This window comes from Leuresthes tenuis, unplaced genomic scaffold (genome assembly GCF_036924035.1).
Source record: "Leuresthes tenuis unplaced genomic scaffold, fLeuTen1.0.hap1 SCAF_12, whole genome shotgun sequence".
NCBI lineage: Eukaryota > Metazoa > Chordata > Actinopteri > Atheriniformes > Atherinopsidae > Leuresthes > Leuresthes tenuis.
The window spans coordinates 23,436,315-23,460,943 of record NW_027325366.1 but is presented as its reverse complement, the minus strand read 5'-3'; the positions used below and the strand labels follow the sequence as shown (position 1 = coordinate 23,460,943).

Genomic DNA, 24,629 nt, shown 5'->3' with positions numbered 1-24,629 from the left:
TGTTTTTTTTGTTTTTTTTTTAAGATTCTTGCTAACAAGAGGCTGTTTTTCATATATTTTAAGCCTTGAGATGAAACAAAAGACAAGGCCACGCTACCTTTTCATCTTTAATTTACTTGCCAAGCTTAACTTTGCTATTGTTGTACAATAAGCATTCATTTACATCGTCATCAGCACTTACAGTACATACTATGACCTCTGAGGATTGGTTGACATGGATTTTAGAAAACAATCGTTTCAGATTTTAGGATTTTTTTACTTTACAAGATCAGAGGGAACAATACATGCCGCTGGAATCCTGATCAGGTGTGTGTGCTGAAATATACCAGACAAGAAGTGCACACCAAGTGTTGCAGTGAGATGCTTATTAATGGAAACAGTTAGGAGATAAGAGAAAAGTGTCACACACTCCAGCTCTATACGCACTTCATTTTAATTTAGTTAGACCGATGTTTTGGCCGGGCAGGTCTCCTTCAAGTCTAACAACATTTTTATGTCTTAAAACATGTTTTAAAACCACAACACTGTGCTTACAAGGATTATTGTTAACAATGACATTCTAAATAACAATACTGTACAATTCCAAACCCCATGTTGATTTAAGTTAAATAAAAATATGTTGGGGGGGGGGTTTCCAACTACTTGTTTGCTCTTTGTCTCTTACTCTGAATGACCCTGATTTGTGAACATGTGAAGCATTAAATTAAACTGATTGACACAACTGTGCCATTAGGACGTGCTGCAGCGGAACAGCTATGACACCTTAGTCGTTTCTCCTCTTGGTTACGGCTCAGTCTTAGTCTTTGCTTTCACTCTGGAGCGCGTGTTCACCTCTGAGGATAAAGGTTGAGTGGTCTCAGGAGATGGAGGCTTGGACAGTGGGACAAACAACGGAGGTTTAACAACTCTGTCTTTAACCTCCTTATTTTTCTCCTTTTTCTGCCTCAAGTGCTTGTCACAGTGGTTTACAAATGTATCCAGCTTGACAAAGGTCTTGTTGCACACTTTGCAGTGATAAGGTCTCTGTCCTTTCTTCAGGCGGATGTGCAGCCTGATGTATGATGAGCGCACAAAGGTGCGGCAGCAGACACCGCACTTCAGATCCTCCGTGCTGCTTTGTGTCCCCTGAGGCTGGTTGGGTGGTGCTGCGGGTGGTGGTCTGGTCTGTCCGGACGCCTCCTGAGCCTTGTGAGAGAGCAAGAGTGACAAAGATCGAAACCCCTCACCACACTGCTCACACTTGTATGGCCTCTCCCCAGTGTGCAAGCGAACATGAGCCAAGAGTCCAGCCTTCTGTGTGAACGACTTGTCACAGTAGGTGCACTTGAAAGGCTTCTCCCCTGTATGGAGACGACGGTGTGTCTTTAGATGTGAGGCGCGTCCGAAAGTCTTTCCACATTCGGGGCACTTAAATGGCCTGTCTCCACTGTGGATTATTCTGTGAGCAATCAGGTGGGAGGACTGGTGGAAGTACTTGCCACAGATGCCACATCTAAACTTCCTCTCCTTGTTGTGAGAGGCGAGGTGAAGGGTCAGGTGGGCATAGGAGATGAAGGTTTTGGAGCAGAGGCTGCAGCTGTGAGGGTCCAGGCGGATGCGCCGGTGGGGCCGCCGGCCATTAGGGCGGCTGCTGCTGCCACCTGCCCGACAGGATGGACATTTAGAAGGACTGTCGGTTTTCTCGGTCTCCTCTGGTTTAGGAGCAGCTGAGGCGTCGGTGGAGTCCGGGTCAGAGTCAGGCTGTGGAAGACTGAAGCTGCATCCACAGTCTGAGCAGAGCCCAGACTGCAGCTCTTTGTCACTGGTTTTATCCAGCATTCTGCCATCTACAGCCACAGCAGGAGGGGAGGGGATTGCACTTTCTAAAGATGATCTGAGAGGAGAAGCAAACACACAACGTACACGAGGCTTTAGTGTTAAAACAGCTTTTAGGTTATATAAAGCACGTACGAGCCGTTTCCCACCCTATCAGCTACATACACCCCATTATCTTTACTGATTTCTGCACCACGTTGTGTCAGTCACGATCGTACTATGTTGTTACTCAGTACGTGGGCCAAACAGGTGAAACAACCAGAAAATGCCTAATAAGACAGCTTCCTCTGCAGCCTGTCATCTGAGCGTAGGGCCTGCTTCGTCGTAAACAATGCGGAGAATATAAAGATGCGACTAACATCGAAGGATCAAAGATTTTACATACCGTTTTTATTCTTCCTAAGACATTTAGCGTCAACTAAGTTGATTTAACTGGTGAGCACATAAAAAACCAACAATAGCGGATTTAAGTAACAATGGGGGGACCGCTGGGTCGTACGTGGTCAGCTGCGTTTTCCTGGAAGAAGCAGCCCGGTTTCTCTGATCAAACAGGGCTGCAGCATCATCTAGCGAGCGGCGGAGCAACTGCGCTGAGTGTCATCGCGTTAAGGAGGCACAAACTTACAATGCTGACACACTTAGAGAAGAAAAAACAATCACATTGCTGAGCTATTAAGGACTGTTTTCCCTGCTGCCCTCTGGTAAGAGGTTCAGAGGTTCAGCAGCATCAAAAGCAGAACAGATCCCACAACAGCTTCATCCCCAACGCCTGAAGACTGCTAAACTCCCAATAACCCCCCCATACATATGACAATAGTCAATTTACGAGGACAATGTGAACTCTATTGCACTACTCATACTTCTTTTTATTTCTGTAAATAAGTCATATACATATTTTTAATCATGTTTCTATTAATTTTATATTTTATTCTACTTTATTTTTATTCTCTTGTCTTCTGTTTTTTTGGAGCCTTGCAAACTAAATCGCGTTCAAATGTACATTGCGAATGTGCTTCTGAATGACAATAAAGTCTGTCTAAGTCCAAATCTAAAGTCTACAGTCGCCGTGAGCCGTGGTGCCCTGGTGTTTGTTACTGCCCTGTAAGTTTCGTTTCACCTAAGAGGAAATGACTGCTGCTGTCGTTTTCTTTGTTTCGATTCTGGTGAGATGAGAGTTGATTTAGGTATGAAATGAAATAAACAGTTGAGAAGTGACGTGTACTGTTGGGATTGGACATCACCGGTCGTTATAAAAATGCAGATTGATGCAGCTTCACTAGTGTGAGTGGATCTGATGCTCCCTATGCTGACATGGCTGAGGTAATGTGATTTTTCTCACATATTTGCATCTTTATTCTGCAGCATCAATGTTACGTTTTGGTGTATGAGAAATATCGAAACGACTAAAAGAGAGATACACTGTCATACTCCTCAGTTAAAGTTCTTGTGTTTTATATGTGAATAACTTCAACTTTGATCTTTTTTGATTCCTGCTTTTTTCCGTTTTAATGTGACTTAAAGCAGAAGTGTGAAGGTGTGACACTCCTCTGAGAGGGTTTATGCGAACTTTCTGAAAAATAATCTTTCTTATATCACCCTGTCGTTGATCATTCATTTTGTATGAGAGGCTTGGTTTGGGCATAGTTGACTCTTCCCACCGATATGTTGAGAGGCAGCAATGGCTCACTCTACTTGTTTTAGATTTCCGATTTCCTGGGTTTATTAGAAACCACCGTAAACCTGTGTTTTTTTCATTTTTTTTATCTCTGTCTCTAAGATATACATCCTCATAAAACATTATCCACTCAGTTTTTGTCCAACAGAAGCAAATGATTTGATGTGGGCAAACAGGAAGAGAAATTAATTTCACTTAATTTTACATATTCACATGTAAAAGTTATATAAATATTCTGCTTATATTGCACCGGTATCTGATACTGGACTACTTAAGAGATTGATATTTCAGAAGAAGTTACAAATGGGTGCAGGGGAGTAACAAAAAGCAGTCAAAGTGTGTTTTAGGAACAAAGTCTTTGGTTGGTCCAAATTCAGTTACTGTCAGCAACTACTCATTTCTTTTGGGGTTGATGTCAGAACAAGTGTTTGCCCTACACTATCCTCTGTCATGGTATTCTGACTCTTTTACAGTTACCAACCCAGAAATGATGAGTCAGAAGACGAAGAAGACATCCCGGTGAGTTTCCCCGCCTCTTGCTCTGCCCTCATTTAGAGAGTAAAGAAGGAGCACTGAGAGAAACAAGAGCTGATTTAAATACTGACATCTTTAGAAACATTTGGAAATCATGTATTTATTTTGCACAAACCCATGGTTACTACAAATCACATTTCACAGATCCTAAATGCTGTGTATTTACATGCTTGTTGTGCACCAAACCTTCCATGAAAGTTGACGGTAAGACTAACAAACATAACTGCACAGTTTTCTTGGATCCCTCCTCTGGCGATAAGGTACAACTGCAGCATGTGTTCATTTGACTTCCTCAGTGTCACCCAGTAAACAAAATAAACTGAAATTATGGAGTTTCCTTGTTTGTTTATTATGCACATGAACACAATACGCTTGAACCCAGATTGATGTGAGAGCAATACTACCAGTCAAAAAATAATCCCTGAAACAAAAGCACCTTCTAAAATACTTCAGGTCTCCTTTTCGTAGATACAGAAGAACAAGGAAATAACAACTATTATTTGAGTGTTTTTACTGAGCGATGACATAAGTTTTACTTCTCAGCTAATAAATTATTAGAAAATCTCCTATAAACAAAAAGAATGCTTTGGTCCTTTTTAAGGTGTGAAGATATTTTTCCAAGTGTGCCTTTTGGTGGGAAACTGCCCCCATTCCATGGGGATTTATCAAGCATGTGTTCTATTTCATGGTGTAATATATCATAAGAACAAGGCGATCAGTGCTTTCCTCTTTATTAAACAACTTGAACATACTGGACAACTGAAATATACACAGTACAGTGTAAATGTGAGATAAAAGAGTATTCCTTTATGCCATCACTGCAGTAGCTCATAAATTAAAGATGGGAGTGGGAAATAAATCTAACTTTCTTTAGAGAGGTGGTATAGAAGGCATTTATTGTCATCTGAGGATGTAAAACTAATGTAATATTGTCAGGTTTTATGTATATATTAACGTCAATCAAATGCAGTTACAGTTAAATGCTAGATGAAGAGCTGAGCAACATAATGTTTTTATTCTTCTAAGAATAAGATGTACAGGCTCAGTTATGGAAAAACTACTACGGCACTCCTTGCTCTTAATGTAGTACACCAGGCAGCTTGTTTTTTTTTTCATTCATGCCAACACACCAACAAAAACTATTATTTCCAAATTAATATGTACTGCAGCACCTATTAAACACATTTCTGAAAGCTGACATGACCAGTCGGCAAAGTGTTTCATTGTGTTGCACTTCTTGTAACCAATTAACAGAGAAATGTCAGTCAGTTATTATGTAAGAGTTGCCAGAAGATGCTGTATATTCAGCTGTGATCACTTATAGTGTAGCCCATATGGTAAGAACCCACTACTTTTGAAATACTCTTCACTCTCCACTTGATATTTCCTTAATTCACGTTAGTTCTTGTAAGTACAATTACATATTTTAAATGTACTGATTCATATGACGAAATTACATTGTAAGTTCAAAGAAATAAATGTAAAATTACACTGCAAGTTGCAGGTTTTATTACGTAGCATTAAACTATTTTCAAGCAAAGCATTTGTTAGCAATGTGTTAGTTTAACTTTACTTTAAATTCAGGTTATTCTCACTCTTATTGCTTGAGTAGCACTCACCTTGTGTTGATTTTAATTTCAGCTTGAGTTTTTTACTCTTTTCCTGATGCTTTGTCCAGGACTTCCTTTGGGGCCACGGCACCGCCATTCCTCGACTACCTGAAAGATATTCTGCGTCGATATCCAGACGGCGGACAAATTTTGAAGGTCGGTATATTACCCGAATTCTGACTGTAACAACTGCTTTGTATGATATTTTTAGTCAGGAATCATGAGTATCTAAATGTAAATTGATTGTTGAATTTTTTCCGTTTACAATACAAGCAACAAATCAGTTATGTTTCTGTTTAATGTTGTAAAAATGGTTGACGTCCCTGCCACAGACATATCATTTGCGTCAACAAGTAAGAAAAGTACCCTTCTGTCCTTGCTGTCATCGCCGTTGTTGAAGACAAGCTGTGCACCCGGTTTTTTTCTTTATTTTTTATTGGATGTTTGTGTGTGTGTGTGTGGGCACTTCTTTTTACATCATGATGGGGACCAAAACCTGACTGAACACCAACATTTGGGGACTTCTTGTAAATATGGGGAGACAGTTTTCTTCCCATGGGATCAGAGGGATTTTTGGAGAGTTTTGGTGTCAGGGTTAGAATCAGGCTTAGGTTAAGCAGTCAGTTGCAATGGTTAAGGACACGATAAAGAGCCATGGAATGCATTGTGCCAATGAAAAGTCCTCACTGATATAAAAAACAGACATATTTGTGTGTGTGTGTTCATTTGTTTCTGTAATGGTAAAGATTTTTATTTTTTTGCATTTCAAACATTTTCAAATGTGGTTTAGGCAATCTGCTCAAAGGACAAAAAGTACATGTAGAAAAACTGGATACTTTTGCCGTGGTCCTCACTGATATACAGACAGAGGGACATGGTAGTGGAACAAATTGTAGTGTAAAGATTTGCAATAAGTAATAAACAGTTAGTGTATAAGATCAGCGTGCACAGATGTGGAGTACAATGGTATGCTCACTTGTAACACAAATGTGAGGGGTTTTTTTTACAGCTTATTAAGGCCACGGATGATTTTCTTGAATAACCTAAAGTATACAGTAATCTTTTCTGGTTTTACATGTTCAGGAACAGATTAATGTCTGCACAGTCACCACATAAGTTACACTTTATTAACAATAATTCAGGATACTTCAAGGTTTGGTCTTACACATCTGAGTTCACAGGAAAACCTGCCTGGAACACATAGTAACACAAAACAATGCATTTTGTTTCCACTGTGAGTCCATTGGGTCCCTGTTTGTGTGTGTGAAACTGTGTGAATTCACATTTTGTTTTATTTGCTGACAGGAGCTGATTCAGAATGCAGATGATGCTCAAGCCACAGAGGTGGTTTTCATCCACGATGAGAGGAGTTACGGGCATGAGAGTCTTTGGACTGATGAACTGGAAAAATACCAAGGTACTAATGGGATCAGAGAATAAAAAACTGTTGATTTAGGGCATTCAGACGGTACTCTCCCATGGGCAAATGACGAATGGCAGCCCTAGTTAATAGTTTTTGAGTAGAATGTACCTGATTTTATGTGAGTTTTCTTACTATCCACTAATGTTTGTCATGTTCTTATCCCATTTTCAGAAAAGATTTCTGTTATGTTGACTCAACAGACATGTTTACAGTCCAACTCTGTTTTGTATACAGTTCTATTTACATCAATTCTATTTACAGTTAACGATAGAGCCAAATATGAATATATTATTTCAGAAAATACCCATTTTAGTCAGTTTACATTGAGCCATCATTGGACAAGTTGTTTGTGTCTGCAGACTCCATATTAAAAACCTAACTGGCAGTTTTATCTTTCTCAATGCAAGCTGCAAGCATTTATAATGGATGAATGATCAAAACCTAGATACCATAAACTTATTGATTTAAAACTTTTTTTTTTTCAAAGGTCCTGCTCTCTATGCCTACAACAATGCAGCATTTGCTGATGATGACTGGGAAAGAATTCAGAAAGCAGGAAGAAGTGGGAAGATCAATGACCCCAACAAAATTGGGAGATTTGGAATCGGCTTCAACTCTGTTTACCACATAACAGGTGAAAGTTTGTATCTTTCTCAACTTGAAAACTATTATTAGACACCATAAATAGAGTTATTAATGGAATAACATCCGTTTTATATTACACACAGATGTGCCAAGTATATTCAGCTCAGGACACCTTGGCTTGATGGACCCCCAAGAAAACATATTTGGAGAAAGAAACGGAGGGTTTCTGTGGTCTTTTGATAATCCTGAACACCAAGAAGCTCTGATGACAATGCACGATCAGTTCCAACCCTTTCGAGATATAGTTTCACTTGTGGGCACAGAATGGTCAAAGGTTATTTTGGAGGATCAGTACTTTGATGGGACAGTCTTCAGATTCCCATTGCGCAACAAGACATCAGAAATTTCAGATAATCTGTATGATTCTGATAAGGTAGTTGAGCTATTTGATAGCTTCACTGCAGACGCAGACCTAAGTCTCCTCTTCTTGAAAAATGTCAACTCTGTCTCTTTGATACACATCCATGCTGATGGCTCTGTTGACACCAGACTGAAAGTGAAATCTTCCTTTCCCAGAGAAGTTGTTTCTAAGTCAGGACACGAGTCAGTCATTGAGGGTTTGACAAGATTCAAAGAGATAAGCCTGTGGTCTTCTATTAATTCAGAAGACCACAAAGAGACTCAAGAAAGTGATGCACGTTGGCTTGTGACAACTTGTACAATGAAAGAGGGCAAAGTAAAAGATCTTGATGTGCTAGCAAAAAAGTTGAGCTTTTTACCTCGAGTTGACTTGGCATTCCCCTGTGGTGAGACGAGAGACTGTAATGATGGTAGACTGAGCTGCTTTCTCCCCCTCCCAAACAATGCATCCAACAAGACAGGCCTCCCTGTTCATGTCAACGCATGCTTTGGACTCACAGACAATAGAAGACACATCAAGTGGCAAGAGGAAGACCAGAAACACGACGAACATGCTCAGTGGAATGAACTGCTAGTGAAGAAGATGGTTCCACAAGCATACCTGAAAATCCTTCAAGATGCCATTAAATTTTCCCAGCAGTCCATTCTCCCTGTCTCTTCTGTATACAAATTGTGGCCTGATATCTCCAAGATGCAGCACAAAGAAAAATGGCTTGATGTAGCTCTGGATCTTTTTGATCACTTATTCAGACACGATGTGGCTGTCCTCTCTCTTGCCAAAGATGAACGAGAGTTTATCCCACTGTCAGAGGCTGTGTTACCCTGTAATGGTCCAACAAGCACAAACATACTGTCTGCCATTAAAAGGACTTTGGTTTCCTGTGGAGAAAACCTCGTCACTTTACCTGCATGCGTTTTGAGGGCTATTGAAGCCTGTCCTCACCACGCTACCCCAGAGCATGTGACTCCAACCTTTCTGAGAGAAGTTCTTCACAGAACTGGAGTTTGTAACATCCCTACAGATGACAAACTCTGTCTGTTGGAGTACATATTGAGTGATGGAGAATACAGAGAACTTGAGGGTCTTCAGCTGCTTCCACTCAGTGACGGCTCCTTTAGATCTTTCACAGACAGAGAGGAAGACACTGCTTTGATTGACAGCGATGAATTTCCAAGGTGGGTTTTAATTAGTCTGTTGTGTTAATTACCTGAATGTTCTACTTTTTATGACTCGTTAGATATGAGTGAACACAGGGACAGATATTATAGAGCTGCTGCTGTTGTAAGTGTAAAAAACTTTTTTTTTGTTATAAAGTCTTCAAAATTTAAAATTTTGTAACCATTTTGGAGATATTGTGACAGTATTATAAAGCATTGCAACAAGGAAAGTTTTGAATATGCTCCAAGGGTTTTATTTTACATTTTTAAAAATAATTTTTTATTTATTCATTAATTTTTCATCCTCCTCATATTTATTATGAAACACCAGGAAGGAGGAGCAAGAATATGTGTGTGTGTGTGTGCGTGTCTTGTGTGAGTAAAACACCATAGAGTTAAAACCAAACAGTCTCACAGTCCTTACACAGGGTATCCGTGGAGTATTAGGCAAGGCAAGCCAAGGCAGTTTATTTATATAGCACATTTCATACACATGTGCAATTCAAAAAGTCCAATAAAATCCAATAATTTGAATTTAAGGCCTTAAAATGTCTAAAATTATCGTAAAATTTCATAAAATATCTTAGATACCATTTTGAAAGGTCTTAAAAATTTATTAACGTTACTTTTGTTTAAAACAAATGCATAAACTTCAGTCTTGCTTTTAATTATTTTGATTTTTGAGGACGCTATAACATTGCAACAAAACGGAACTAAAGTACCTGTGCACACCGGTCAGAATTTATCGAGCACAACTAGTTAATGTGTAATCTTTTTTCACAACCAGGCAGGTATCTCTCGTCCGTGTGAGCCGTTACTGACACACACGTAAACTCAGATCTGACTATATTCTCTGTCATAGTGAGTTTCCTTCATGCCTTTTGTACTTTTTTGCCAGTATGGTTGTGAAATGGGTCTTAAATTGTGGTCTTAAAAAGTCTTAAATTTGACTTGTTGAAACCCGCAGAGACCCTGTTACATCACGGGTGGGAACAGTTCAAACTTTGCGGCTCTAAATCTGTCTGTGTCCTTTCAATTAGCAGCTCATGCTTCCCTTACTTTGCTCCCCACTTTAAACAAGTGGTTCGGTTTTCAAAGAAACAAGCATTCAGATTCTACTGTGATACAACACTCCCAGACTAATAATGACAACTGGATGTGGAAACAGGGCAGAGATAATCTTCTGACATGAAACAGTCACATAGTTTTTAAGGCAAAGATATTATAGAGAGGAGTGATGTGTGTTTGATGTAACTGTGACCCAACGTTTACAGGCAGAACCTGTTTGCTAACAAACTTTAAACATGAGACACACGTGTAGGCAGCATGACCATTATGCACTGAAAGGCAGCAGGTCTGCCAGCAGTATGTTAAAAGGCAGAAATCAACTAATCAGTCTGCAGAAGAAACTGAAATGAATCAGACTCAGAAACAACACAATATGTTTGCAACACAAATATGTTTGCAGATCTTTGGAAATGACTTAAGTCAACATGCAATTCCGCATGTTAATATCTGTTTCAACACAACACCATTACTGTTGAATGATTTGTAAGGGAACAGTCGGCTTAACCTATAGAAATACCAAAAAGGTATTTTATTTCAAGGGATGAGACAAATATTAACTTTTTTTTTTGGATGGGGGGTTGCACACTAATCACTCTTCTTTTTTTTTTTAACTTGATCCATTTATGATCATCTCATTTATTAATCCGTAATGGAGTCAAGAGGAAAAAAAATCTAAAGGCGATTTACTGAAGTTTATTTAGGCAGTGCTCCTTTTTATGCTGTTGCTCCTGTTTTCAGTTGGGAGCACCAGAGCTGCAAGTGGAAAAAGTTGATCAGGAGCAGTCTTTCCAAAAATGTATGCCTCTTGATGTGTCAGTGTCGAATACCAAATATGTCCCTTGGTGTCACTATTAACTCTGACATCTGATTACAGAAATTATTTCAAATTGTCAGTTGTTTTTTGCCAATTACACAACTAACCACTTAGTTTCTTTACGCCTGCTGGACTGAAAAATTCTATCTACTTTTGGACATATGGTTTAAACTTGATGAAGATGTTTTTTGGTTTTGTTACATGCATTATATGCACAATGAACAAATGTTCCTTTTTTGCAGAGTCTTACTACCATACTGTGAACACCTCTTCATTTCACAAGATCTCAGTCAAACCTGCAGGACCCACCTGAAAGCACTGGGCAGACAAAGTAGGTCATTTTATCCTAACACACTGCTCTTTGTACATGTACACATGAATATTTATGTGTGTATATATATATATATTTATCTTTTGTTTTCAGAGTTATTCGGTGTCATCAACATTGATGCAAATGATGTGGCTGAATATACAAGAAGATATTTGCCACAGGACTGGAAGCAGACGGGGACAGCGCTTGTCACATGGAACAGCAGCAACAGTCAGCATCCGCCGTTAGACTGGCTTCAGAATTTCTGGAAGTTTCTCAACACTCACTTCAACGAGTTAAGTGCTTTCAGAGAAATACCTCTGATACCTGTCAGTTCCCTGTCTGACAGTCAGCCTGTATCATTAGCTAAACTACAACAGAACACAACGCTCATTTTCCAGAACAGGAAACAGACTAGTTTGCCAGACCAAATAGCTCAGCTTATGACCAATGCTGGTGCCACAGTAGTGAGGAAAAATGAGTGGCTCAAGCACGAAGACCTTGACACATATGTGCTGAGCCCCTCTCCAAGGAGTGTCATGGAGATCTTGAAAAATCTAGACTCTCAGCATCTCATCAGAAACCTAAAGTCTGAGCCTCACAGAGCACGAGAGGAGCTGAAAGACTACCTCTCTCAATTAAATTCTCTCTCAGTCAGAAAGAAAGATTTGCTCTTGACGTTGCCTCTGTTTCACACCATGAAAGGATTCTGTGTTGCAGCTCAGTCAAAACAGGCTGTGCTTCTAACGTCTAGTCCAACAGTACCTACAGAGCTGCCTATGCCTGATTCAGTCATCCAGTGTGCTACTGAGGCTGATCGCAGGCTTTTAGAGCTGCTAGGTGTTAATCTGCTGGGCCCACCTGATGCAGCCATTATTCTCATTAAGTCTATTGAGACAAAGACTTGCAGCAATGAGGAAATTGAGAAAATAATGACTTGGATTTTACAGCATGGTAACATCCTTTTCTCTCAAAACCAGTTCTTAAGATGCAGATGCAGGGATTTGAGCTTCATTGAAGCAAATGGGGAACTGAAAAATGTTTCAAGTTTTTTTGATCCAAGAACAGAAATTTTCACACTCATCTTTGAGTCAAACTTCTTCCCCCCACCTGTGTACACTAAAACACGGCAGATGCTGGAAAGCCTGACAGATCTTGGATTAATAACAAAAGAAGCAGATATGACACCTGAGCATTTGTTGCATGTTGCCACACTGATTGACAAACTGCGTGTGAACTCACACACCGAGGCTCTTAAAAAAGCTCAGGTTGTCTTGGACATGTTGAAGGCAAATGATCTACTGTCAAAGTTTTCTCTTGAGCAGCTTAATCACCTGCAGATATTAAAATGGGTCCCAGTTGATCGACCTGGTAATGACAAAGGACAATTCTGTGACAAATCTCAGAAAAGCTGTTTCTACTGCCCAGATGAAATGAGACACTCTGTGTATGAGGACATTATTGGACATGTAATGCCTGTGACAGGGAAGCTGAGTGACAGAGTTAGCAGCAAGCTTGGTCTCAAACGCCTGCCCCCACCCGATAAAGTGATTGAAAACTTGTCAGTCCTGAAATCAAAAGCACAGGAAATGGTTGATCCTGACACAAATGTAGGCTTTAAAAGACAGCTGCACACCATATATGTACACATGCAGAAAAACATCTCTGCATTTGCAGAAGTGATGAGTAAGGAGACATGCTGGCTATGGGCCCATAACCAGTTTGTTGCACCTCAGGACCTGGTTCTGAAGTACCCACGTAATCTGGATCTGAGCTCTTACATTGGGAAGGTACCAGAAGAATTTTTGCCATACAAAGAGCTGATCCAGAAATTTGGCCTGAGAACATCACTTTCAAAGGATAAAATTGCTGACATTCTTCGTTCTATCCAGCAAAGCATTGAAGCGAGGGAACAGTCATTTGCAAGTCCAGCTGAGGTAAAAGTGTCAATAGAGATTCTTAACTGGCTGTGGAGAGAGAAGATGACAATTCAGGATGACCTCCCAGTGCCTGTCATCATAGAGGATGAACGATTCACCCTGAAACCACAGTCAGAAGCACTCCTCTGTGATGTAAGCAAAAACAGTCTTCAAGAACTTCAGTTCAGGCAAGAGGGCATGTATCTCTTGCATGAAGAAATCCCGATAGCAACAGCTGAATGGTTGAAAATCCAATTTCTCAGCAACTACATCCTTGCTCCAGAGTTAGTGGGAATAGAACAGTGTGGACAGTTTGAACCAATAACTACAAGGATTAAAAACATCCTTAAAGAGTATGATGAAGATAGTGACATCTTCAAAGAACTCATTCAAAATGCTGAAGATGCTGGAGCAGATGAATGTAAATTCTTGCTGGATTTCAGAGTACACAGTTATCCACCTAAAAGTCTCATTGATCCTGATATGGCCCTTTGTCAGGGACCTTGTCTTTGGGCGTTTAACAATGCACAGTTCTCATCTGAAGACTGGAAAAATATTGTCAGAGTCGGGTCTGCCTCAAAGGAAAACAAAGTGGAAAAGATTGGAAAGTTTGGACTTGGATTCAATACAGTGTATCATGTGACAGATGTGCCCTCCATCCTGAGCGGCAACACACTTCTCATACTTGACCCAAATGTTTCACACCTTAAGAGGCACATCAAACACAAAACAAATCCTGGAATCAAACTGTATCTTTCTGAGAAGAGACATTTTTGTTGTTTTCCTGGTCATTTTGGACCATATGAACACATTTTTGATTGTAGTTTCACTAAAAAGAGTCCTCCCGAACCCTATGCAGGCACTTTGATCAAACTACCTTTCCGAAGCAATGAAGAGGCTGTCAAGTCAGAAATAAGCACAAAGGTATATCACAAACATGACATCATTGCTTTACAGCAGAACTTCACAATGAAGGCACAAACTCAGCTGCTTTTTCTCAAAAACATCAACACACTGTCCCTACAAAGCATCTCAAACAATGCATCAACTCCACCAAGAGATGAGGAAATAGAAACCATCCTGACTGTCTCCAAAAACACTGTGAGCACAATGAGGATTGGAGATGAAACAAAACAGCGTCAAGCTCAGAAATCACTGATGAAAATGGATGGTGGATGCAGAGAGATAATTGACAGCTGCACAGTCAAAACTGTTGAAATAACCAGCCAGCATTCTGGTGAAACTGAAAAACAAGTCTGGCTCCTGTACAACTGCTTTGGGACAGATCAATCCTTGAAAATGGCCCTTAAAGGAAACAAGCAAGCCGAGTTCTCTTTGCCCATCGGAGGGATTGCTGTGCTCTTGCAAAACAAAGGCAAAACTCAAAAACTGTCCCCCCTACAAACAGATCTTCTTGGACAGGCGTTTTGCTTCCTTCCTCTGCCCATTCACACTGGTCTTCCAGTAAATGTAAATGGAACATTTGCTGTAATGAGCAATCGAAAAGGTCTGTGGGAAAGTGGAGTAAAAAGCGAGTGGAACAAAGCTCTTCTGCAGGATCCTGTTGTGAGAGCATATCTTACTACACTTTTGACACTAAAGGAAATGTCTAAAAACAACCAGCTGGAAACTTACTGTTATCACACCTTTTGGCCTGACAGGCAGGAAGTGAGCGATACTTTCAAACCTTTGGTGGATGCGTTTTATTCTGCCATTGCTCAGCACTCTAATGGCCCAGAGCTCCTCAGTGATGGAGAACATTGGTGCTCAATGAACAATGCCATATTTCTTCATGAGAGCATTGAGGAGGATCCACACATCAGTGCACTTGCAGCTCAGGTGTGCAAGAAATGTGCAAAAGCAACCTGTTATGTTCCTCTTCCACCGTGGTTGAGAAATAACTTCAAACAAGCTGGCCTACAGGAGGTTTTAGAAAACAGGACCTTGTCCTGGGAGAAGTTCTATCAAGAAATAGTGTTCAAAAACCTTGAAACCTTGAACCCAAAGAGCAGAGATACTCTTGTGCTACATGCGATTGACCTCAATATCAAAGAAATTGACAATCTGCTGAAGTGCTATCCATGCATACCCACAACAGACGGACAGCTGCAGTATATCAACAAACTTGTCGATCCATCAGGGAGGGTGGCCTGTCTTTTTGGAGCAGAAGAGGGACGCTTGCTTGGTGGCACCAAAAATGACTTTTGCTCCCCCAAAAGGATTAAGCGCTTGTTGGAACTAGGAATGGCAAATGACCATCTTCCATTGGAGGACATCACAAATAAGGCAGGCAAAATGACAGAGACCTGGAGGGATAACAAAAAGAAAGCATATGAACATTTGAAGTGCCTTCTTGAATTAACGAGGAGTCACATGCATGACAAAGACTCTCTGCACTGGCAGAGACTGAGGATTACGGCATTTCTTCCCGCATTTTCCCCTGGGGACATAAAAATGGAGAGACAGGTAACACTTCAAAAGCCCACAGTTGTTTTTAGAGACAACTACTCCCTCCTTGTTAACATGAAGCACCACGTGCTGGATCACACTGGTCTGAAAATACACAACAATGATCCACTCCTTGAAGTTTTGGGAGTTCACAACTGTCCAGAACCAGAGATAGTGCTTCAACAGCTCCAAGAAGCATGTAAGCACTCACAATCCGCAGACAGATCTATGTTGCACAAACTGGCATATGAGTGCTACAAGTTTCTAGATCAATGGATCAGTGGTTGTTCAGATACCACTTTGCTTTCAAGCCATGCAAATTCAACCCCCTTCATCTTTGTTGGTGATACATTTGTAAATGTCAACTGCGTGGCTGAACATGACCTGTTTGAAGCAAAACCATATCTCCACATACTTCCACCTGCCTTCAGTAGTTTCAAGAACCTCTGGGAGTGTGTGGGTGTTGCAAAAAACTTTACCATCAGTCAGTTTCTTACTGTGCTTCAGGATCTGCATTCTCAATATGGAAACCAGCCCCTGCCAGAGAGAGATCTATCACTTTGCCTCACAATTTTAAGCAAGGGAATATTTGAGAAGAAATGGAAAACACCAAATGATTGGCTTATACCAAATATGCGTGGTGTTTTACAACCTGCAAGGAAGCTGTTTTATAATGACAGCCCATGGATGCCAGTAAGCGCAGGTGTCACATTGTGCCACGAAAACATCCCTCGGCCTATGGCTTGCCACTTTGGAATCAAAACAACCAGGCACCATACTCTGGATAACCACACAACTGACATTTCACCATTTTCATTTTCGTTTGAACAGCAAGAACAACTAACTGTTCGAATCAAAAACATCATTTCAGCTTACCCATCAAAGAAGGATATCGTTAAAGAGCTAATCCAAAATGCTGATGACGCTGAGGCAACGGAAATTCACTTTGTTTGGGACAAACGACAGCATGGCAGCAAGAAGACGTTTGGAAAGAGATGGAATCATCTGCAGGGTCCATCCCTGTGTGTGTTCAACAACAAAGTGTTTTCTGAAGATGACCTGAAAGGCATACAACAGCTGGGAGAAGGAGGAAAGCACAACTCTCCTGGGAAGATAGGAAAATATGGAGTCGGATTCAACTCTGTTTACCACCTGACTGACTGTCCTGCTATCCTCACTGGAGATGAATTACTTTGCATTTCTGATCCCAATAAGAAATACATCGAGTGTCACTCAGACAAACCTCCAGCTGGCATTGGCTACAAACTAAGTGACACTTTCAAGGAGACATACATGGATGTCTACAAATCCTTTCTTCCTGACGAATTCGCTCTTCAAGAGGGCACCATGTTCAGACTACCACTGAGGAATAGTGGAACCGCACACAAGTCCAAAATATCCCAACAAGCGATCACCGATAGTGACATGAGAGAACTGTTCTGTGCCTTGTCTGAAGACCCAGAAGGACTGATTCTGTTCCTGAAAAACATCTGCAGAATAACAGTTCATGAAATCAGTGACCATTCAGGAGGACTTAAAAACATTTTTGTGGTTGAAAAAAGTCTGCCACAGGGAAGCGGAGAAGAACAGGCTGCATTTGTGACACATCTACAAACTGCACTACAATCTGAGAGACCAGTAACCCCACGCAAGGTTTTTTATGAAACTTCAATTTCCACCTCAGACAAAAGACAAAGTAAGTGGATCATTGCAGAACAGTTTGGCTCATTCAAAGGCAATGATGAAGTAAAACAGCTGAACAAACTTCCACATGGAGCGATCGCTGCACGTTTGGGCACAAAGTCATCAAACCCTTTACAGTCCTTCAATGTGGAGTTTAAAGGTGCAGCCTTTTGTTCCCTTCCCCTACCTGGGGAAACTGGACTGCCAGTACATGTCAATGGAAACTTTGAGGTAGACGCTGGCAGGAAAAATCTTTGGAAGGAAGATGGTCAAAGCCACAAGTTAAACTGGAATGAATGTTTGAAACGAAACATCATTGCTCCACTGTACGCCGATCTCTTGCATTACATCAGATGTAAAATTACAGTTAAGACAGTTCCTCTTGCAAGTATTGAAAACTGTTTCAGTTCCTCGTACCTGCTTTTTTGGCCAGCTGTATCAAAAAAAGTTGGTGGAGAGTGGGATGAAATGACACTTGAGGTGTACAGATCAGTTAAAGAAAAAGGCCTTGATGTGATCCCAGTTCTGAGGAGCTCAACGCGCAAGATTTCAAATCGTGTAATTAAAGACTTCTCTTTTGACTGGTGTAACCTCAGCCAAACTGAGTCAACTGAGATGCCTCACCTGATGACCTCAGAATGTGGCACTATTAATCCCATTTTGGAAGATCTTGGAATGAAACTGGTCCCGGCTTCCATGTCCAAGATCTGGAGCAACTTCAAATCAGCTGGAATTAATGTGAATGTAGTCAGTCCTTCTGCTGTTCGGACTTTCTTAAAAGCAAAACCCCTCAATGATCCAAACCACCCAGATGAGGATTTACCCTTGCCCATAACTGCCACTCTGATCAGAAAAGTAGAAAGGTGTTCAAGGCTCCTGACCTTTTGTTTGAGCGACCCCCACTTGAGGAAGAACATCAAGCAAAATCCAGATTTACTCAATGGTCTTCCACTTCTTCTCTCAAGTGACAAAATGTTGAGAGTATTTAACTCTAAATCTCCGAAACTGATATCAAGATATGAAAGTCTTTTTTTTTGCCTCAAAGACCAATTTGCAGATTATAACACCAACAACGATCACATTGAACTTCTACAAACTTGCAACCTCGTCAAGAATGTGACTCTCCCCTCTGCAGCCGAATACCTGAAGACGTTAATTCAGGATTTTCTTCAGAAGTGTGAAGTTGATCCAGACAGTCGTCTTCCTGTCCCAAATGAAGAAATGCTGAAGTGGTTGGAATTACTTTGGAGGTTCATAACAAGTGAAATTACACCTCCAACAGCTAGTCCTGGAGGAGAAGATCTGACATTAAGTGATGTGAGGAAGCTCTTCAGTGACTGCTGCATTCTACCGGTCGTGTGTCCGAGGTTAAACAACAAGCGCTTCTTGCAAAAAATGCAAGACATGCCAAGTGTGATTCCGCTTGCCTTAGATAGACAAATATCACACATCCTCTTTAAACTTGGTTTTATGAAGATTGACAGTGTTTTCTTTCAAAAGACAGACCAACAGTTCTTCATACATGAACTCATGGATGTGAATGACAAAACCTCAGTGTTGGACCAGGTCTGCAAAATCAACAGCTCGGAGTTTTCCCACCTTTCAAGTGATGATATGAGAACATTTCAGAACTTCCTGCAGTCTGGAGTATCCAAATCCGGACGCAGTCAAGAGTATGACAGGAAGTTTAAATCCTTACCATTATTTGAAACAGTGCAGGGTGAAAGAGTAAGGATTGATGGGCCTGCAAAGGTATTTGTCCTCAACAGCGTATACTCCAGATGCTTTCCAGATTTGTTTGCTATGACCAATGGCAACAACATTTTTCTCAAACACAATCCAGAGAACTACGCTCTGTCAGAAATGCTGAAAATTACCATCCTAGGTGATTTAGAGTATTTCATGAAGTTCATTCTGCCCGCTGTCCACAGACTCACAGAGAAACAGACTCTTCACTGCCTCCAGCTGTTGCTGCGATTAAATGATCATTTTGAATTTTCTCAGCACAAGAAGGAAATCATGTCCACAATGAAAACCGTGAAACTGATTTGCAGTTGTCAAGGCAGACTGGAGATGGCATCATACTACTTTGATGATCAAATTGAGATTTATGAGAAAATGGTGCCACAAGAGAGATTTGTGCCTGAGAAATTTTGGACAGAGTTGTGTGAAAGAGATACAAGATGTAGGTACAAGGCAAGGCAAATGATCAGAAAACTTGGAATGAAGCATGAAGTGTCCACAGATGATATCATTGATTTTGCGTACCGGTTAGAAGCGGAAGCAAAAGGAAACTGTAACCTTGAAGAACTGGAAAAGAAATCAACATTGCTTCTCAGAGAAGCCTTGGGAAAAGTCAGTGCTGACAGCAACACAGGGACAAAGCTGCTGCAGGGAATTGCCGACATCAAGTTCATTTTTCCAGTGAAGATTCGAGAAGAACTTTGCAACTATCATCAACCGTTTGCTGCACGGAGAGCTACTGTTAAAATCAGAGGATCTTTGATTGACAGAAATCCAACGCATCAAGATTTGATTTGGTCCTCAATGCCAATTATTCATCTACCAGTTCACATCTCACAGAAGCTCCTGCAAGTAATCAAAACTGCAGGAGCACATGAAAAACCTCCATCACACTGTGTGACCAGTAACATGAGGAACATTTGTCAGTCACCGTGTGAAACAGAGCAGCTGATCAATACAAGGGCGAATGTCTTTCGCAATGCGTATGCTTATCTGCAAGCAAATGCCTTTGATGGACAGTCACTGGCTGGTCTTCCTGTTGTATTGGTTGAAGAAGACACACAGCTTTTTAAACCTGAGAATGTGTGTCTCTCACTTTGTCATGACCTTGACTTCAGACAATATTTGTACAAAATTCCTCCACAAGATGCCATGTTTGCAGAGTTCTTCAAGAAGATTGGAGTAATGAATGATGCCACTGCAGTGCAGTATTGTAATGTCCTGGCAGCAGTTTATGCTGATTCCTGTGATAAACTGCAATTAAACCCAAACCAGCTGGTAACTGTAAAACGAGCTGTTGAGCAGTTGTTCAGGCTAATCAAAACTCAAGAAAGCCAGGTCTTCACTGCCGATGTTAAGACTTTATATCTTCCTGCAGTGGACAGAAAGTTACATCCATCATGCAACCTCTACTACAATGATACAGTGTTCGAGACCAAAAGGCTGGAAGAGGCGCTGGAGGATAAGTTCCTGTTGCTCGAGAAACTCAGTAACTGTCATTTGGGCAGTGACATCTATGAACAACATCGGTTGGTCAGACTGCTGCCTAAGAAACTTCAGCCTAGGATGTTGTCTCAGTTAACATTGGAAAGAGTGGTGGAATCACACGTGCAGCTTTGTGAACTTGGGGACGGTTGCGACTTCCGTGGATGGTTTATCAAACATCTCTCATCAGGAGAATTCAAATATGGACTAACATCTCTTCTCAGAGAGCAGACTAAGGGTAAAACTACACAACAAGAGGCTGCCGAGCTGATTGAGAAGACTTTTGGCAGCATCCAAATTGTCTGCCGGAAAACCCTGGAAACAATGCTGTGGCTTGATGACCAGCCTCTACAGCAAACTGCCAGAGAAACCCAAGTTTATGTCAAACGAGAGAAACAGGGTTGCACCTTTTTCTTAAAGCACAGCGATGACGTGGCTCCTAAAGTGATAAATAAAGTTAACATGATGTTGACAAAGGAGATCAATGCTCTTTTAGGTCACAGAATTGAATCAATTCACCTTACTGTGCTAGGAGAACTTCTGATGTGTGATGATCTGCAGGATGTTCAGAAAACTCTGGCTGAGAATGGGATCCACGACAGTGCTGAAACTGCGATTTTCACTCTCAATCCACCAGCCCCTGGGACAGATATTCCTGAAGAATGGCATGATTCGTTGGACATGAACTTCCTCAACAACTTTGAAGTGGGAGAATACGTTGGTTACAGAATCGGCAACACATACATTTATGCAGTCATTCTTGAAGAGTTTCCTGGGAACTCTGGACGATGTTCCCAGAGATACAGAGTAGATATTGGAGAGGATGATCCCGTTGAAGTCAGTCATCTTGACCTGTACCAGTTTAAACGGGAAAAAAAGCTAAAACCAGAGGGTAGAACGTCCACATCTTCAATGGAGCTGAAGCTAGTCGCAGGATCTGGGCCAGGTGCTTCCCAACCTACAACAAGTTCTTTACCAGCCTCTTTTAATGAAGCGAAAAAGGAAATTGACAAATGTTTGGCTGAGATCTGGACACTTCCTGAGGCGGAGAGGCAGAAGGCCATCAGGCGACTGCACCTTAGGTGGCATCCTGACAAAAATCTTGACTGCGTAGATGTCGCCGAAGAGGCTTTTAAATATTTACAAAATCGAATTGATGAGCTCATCAAAGGCAAAACTGTAGGCACGAGCTATTCAAGCGGAAACTTCAATTTTAGACGCTTCCACCAGCAGTGGAATCAGGAGGCCAGACGTCACAGAAGTGGTCGAGAAAGATTCTTTAGGAGCAACCGTTCCTATAACTTTTGGACTCATAACACAAATGTCCCAAGGCCGAACAAAGAGGAGGCCCAGCGCTGGTATAAACAGGCCCGCTGTGATCTCGATGCGGCTCAAAACGACATCGATGGAGGCAGCACAGAATGGTGTCTCTTTAAAGTACATCAAGCAGTGGAAAAGGCTCTAATTGCTGCAGAGTATAAACGGAATGGTCAACACCCCACCAGCAGCTCAATTTCAGCCACTGCAGCCAAAGTTTCCCACTACCACCCTCAACTGAGAGATCTGCCTCAAATTGTGGAACATCTGAAGACTCTGGGAGTGGACCCCAAAAAGACTCAATACCCCAACTGCCACCCACATCCCCACATTCCAAACGGACGGTTCAGATCAGAGAATGGAGTGTTAGCGCTGAGCAGGGCGTCTGACTTACTGAGTAAAGTAGAGGCATATGTGAATTAGATGGGCACTCGGAGAGCACCGTCCTCTGTCTAAACCCACGCTTCAGCTTTTAAACAGTCCAGATCCGTAAATGTTGAATGGTTCTCTCTTTGTCCGTACTCTTTTTTTCATAAAAATTCTTTGTGCAATCTACTGAAGACGCAACAGCTTTTTTTGTCTTATGAAATGAAAACAGACAAATTCTTTTTGACTCTTTGTCACAAGCATTTTTTATGCAAATGAAAATATCTTTTATTTTTATCTATATCTTTATTTTTTTATGAATAGTTGAACCCACTGAGGACCAGTACGATCACTGTAAAACATTGTTTTTTGTTAGTTAACTGATGAATAACTGATATTTCCATGCGTGTGATTAACCTCTGATGTATGTCTTTGTCTTTTTTCCAACACATTTTTTGTGTTTTTGGCTCAGTAAAGAGCATTAAAGTTGACAGTTATGAAAATGCACATGTGGCGGTTTATTAGAGATGATGTAAGCATCCAGTTATTGTTTTAGATATTTTCTTCTTTTTGTTTTTTAGTTCCTTTTATCATCATTAAGTTCCCAGAATGGGTTTTCCTGCTTCAGTTTGGTTCCTTTTATTGTTTAAAAAAAAAATTCAAGCACTTTTTTATGCTTTTGCAAATTTGACTAAAGTGAATACGGTTGAGACACTGCTGTATATGTAAGTACAGACAGTATGTATAGTTTCCTTTTTTTCTTTCATTCTTATTTCTATTCAAGTTGTTTCTGTTCAGTAAAATGCTTTTATGTCCAGTTTTAGTTTTCAACTTACTTTTAATGAACCATAATAACCTATATATGTTTACTTGGTGAGGGACATTATAGTCAGGCCATATACATACAGTACTGATTATTTACTCGTTAAGGGCCAATAACATTGTATGAATTTCTTAAGGAAATCTAAGAAATCTGTTTTGGGGTCTAGTATTCTTTTATTTTTTCATATATACTTTATGTATTACTACTTAAAGAAGTAGTCAGTAGTACTTCAGTGGTATTTTTTTTCTTATCAATATTTCCTTTAAGTGTGAATTTTACTCTGAAAATAAAAAATAAAAATGATAAAACAGTAATTTGTGTCATCATTTTCCATATTGCCCGGTACAGGTCCAGTGGTAGTCAACGATGCTTAAGCTAGAAATTCTGAATGATTTGCTTGGTCTTTTTGTGACTTGAAGCTAATAAAATAGGAACAGTCAACATACAATATGATTGAAGCACAGCACAAATGTCCATCTGAAACAATACTCCTAAGACTCTCACGTTGTTGTTGTTGTTCCTGCTCACTTTCATGTTGGGATTTCTACTTATACTTACTCATCGTTTGAACAAGATTTCTGCATTAAAGGAGCTGCAGATTCAAATGAACATTACAACAAAGAAGAAGTTAATGTCCTTACAAAAACTGTGTGAGCACATCCATAGTGAGGCTTAAAGGTCGCAACACTTTATTTGCAACTCATCTAACCAAATGAGAAGATATATATATATATATATATATTCATTCATTCATTCGGTTAGAATGAGCAACTGCTAAAAGGTTTAGCATGGATGTGCTCACATAGTTTTTGTAAGGATTTTATGGTTAAACATTACCTAAACTCCACACAGAGCTACAAATGGAAAAAGAAACAATAGAATAAAGTCAAAATAAACATTTGAAATTTAGCTGCAAGACAACACAAGACAGCAAGTCTTTACTACACTGAAACTTTAGCTAGGCTACTCATGGGTTGATGCAAACATTGCAACATTCAAAGTGGGAAATATTACAAAAATAATTACAGATTTGGTGGAACTGAAACTTTGCATTAAGTTTTTTAAATTTAAGTAAGAAAATCAAACGTCTCCAATTTCTTTTAAAAACGTGATGCGTTAAGTTTTTCAAACCAGTCAGCGGCTTGTTAACTGGTTGTCAACTGGTAGGAATTAATGGAGGTCAGTTAAATATTTCATTATAAATGACTAAATCGTAATAAAGAAAATGACAACTGGTCCTGTGATATAATTGCTATCATTATTTAATCTTTGCAAACAAAGACCCCTTTTGCAATGCACTATTTATATCATAATTATCCGTGATATATTAGTTTATCAACCACGAACCATTGAGTCCTCAAAATACCATATGATTAAATTTATACGGTAGTAGTTTATGTGCATTTTTATGTTTACTTCCGGTCTCAGAATTC

General features: G+C 40.3%; 3 protein-coding genes across 4 annotated transcripts in view; 2 read left to right on the top strand and 1 right to left on the bottom strand.

Annotated features, from left to right (window-relative positions):
• The window catches only part of snx4 (sorting nexin 4), a 289,781-nt gene that overhangs the window by 194,593 nt on the left and 70,559 nt on the right, over nucleotides 1–24,629 (top strand). The gene's annotated exons all lie outside the window — the stretch shown is intronic.
• LOC140319522 (uncharacterized) lies at nucleotides 95–2,429 on the bottom strand. Its single transcript, XM_072397189.1, has 2 exons — nucleotides 2,201–2,429; nucleotides 95–1,873 (listed from the first exon to the last, which is right to left on the bottom strand). Exon 2 carries the CDS (start codon nucleotides 1,816–1,818, stop codon nucleotides 784–786), a length of 1,035 nt encoding a protein of 344 aa, XP_072253290.1. The 5' UTR covers nucleotides 1,819–1,873; nucleotides 2,201–2,429; the 3' UTR covers nucleotides 95–783.
• On the top strand, nucleotides 3,070–23,490 carry sacs2 (sacsin molecular chaperone 2). Of its 2 annotated transcripts, XM_072397188.1 has the most exons (8): nucleotides 3,070–3,135; nucleotides 3,964–4,009; nucleotides 5,703–5,790; nucleotides 6,940–7,051; nucleotides 7,545–7,691; nucleotides 7,786–9,238; nucleotides 11,345–11,433; nucleotides 11,527–23,490. In XM_072397188.1, exons 2-8 carry the CDS (start codon nucleotides 3,978–3,980, stop codon nucleotides 22,428–22,430), a joined length of 12,825 nt encoding a protein of 4,274 aa, XP_072253289.1. In that variant the 5' UTR covers nucleotides 3,070–3,135; nucleotides 3,964–3,977; the 3' UTR covers nucleotides 22,431–23,490. The 2 variants fall into 2 exon arrangements, with proteins under 2 accessions (XP_072253289.1, XP_072253288.1); XM_072397187.1 differs by lacking the exon at nucleotides 3,070–3,135 and having other exon boundaries at nucleotides 3,884–4,009.

Excerpts from the sequence above, each read along its gene's own strand:
- LOC140319522 (XM_072397189.1), bottom strand. The coding sequence starts at position 1,818 with ATGCTGGATAAAACCAGTGACAAAGAGCTGCAGTCTGGGCTCTGCTCA.
- sacs2 (XM_072397187.1), top strand. The coding sequence starts at position 3,903 with ATGTCAGAACAAGTGTTTGCCCTACACTATCCTCTGTCATGGTATTCT. Across the intron at positions 5,791-6,939 it reads ACGGCGGACAAATTTTGAAG|GAGCTGATTCAGAATGCAGA; the intron begins GTCGGTATATTA and ends ATTTGCTGACAG. Across the intron at positions 9,239-11,344 it reads GACAGCGATGAATTTCCAAG|AGTCTTACTACCATACTGTG; the intron begins GTGGGTTTTAAT and ends CCTTTTTTGCAG.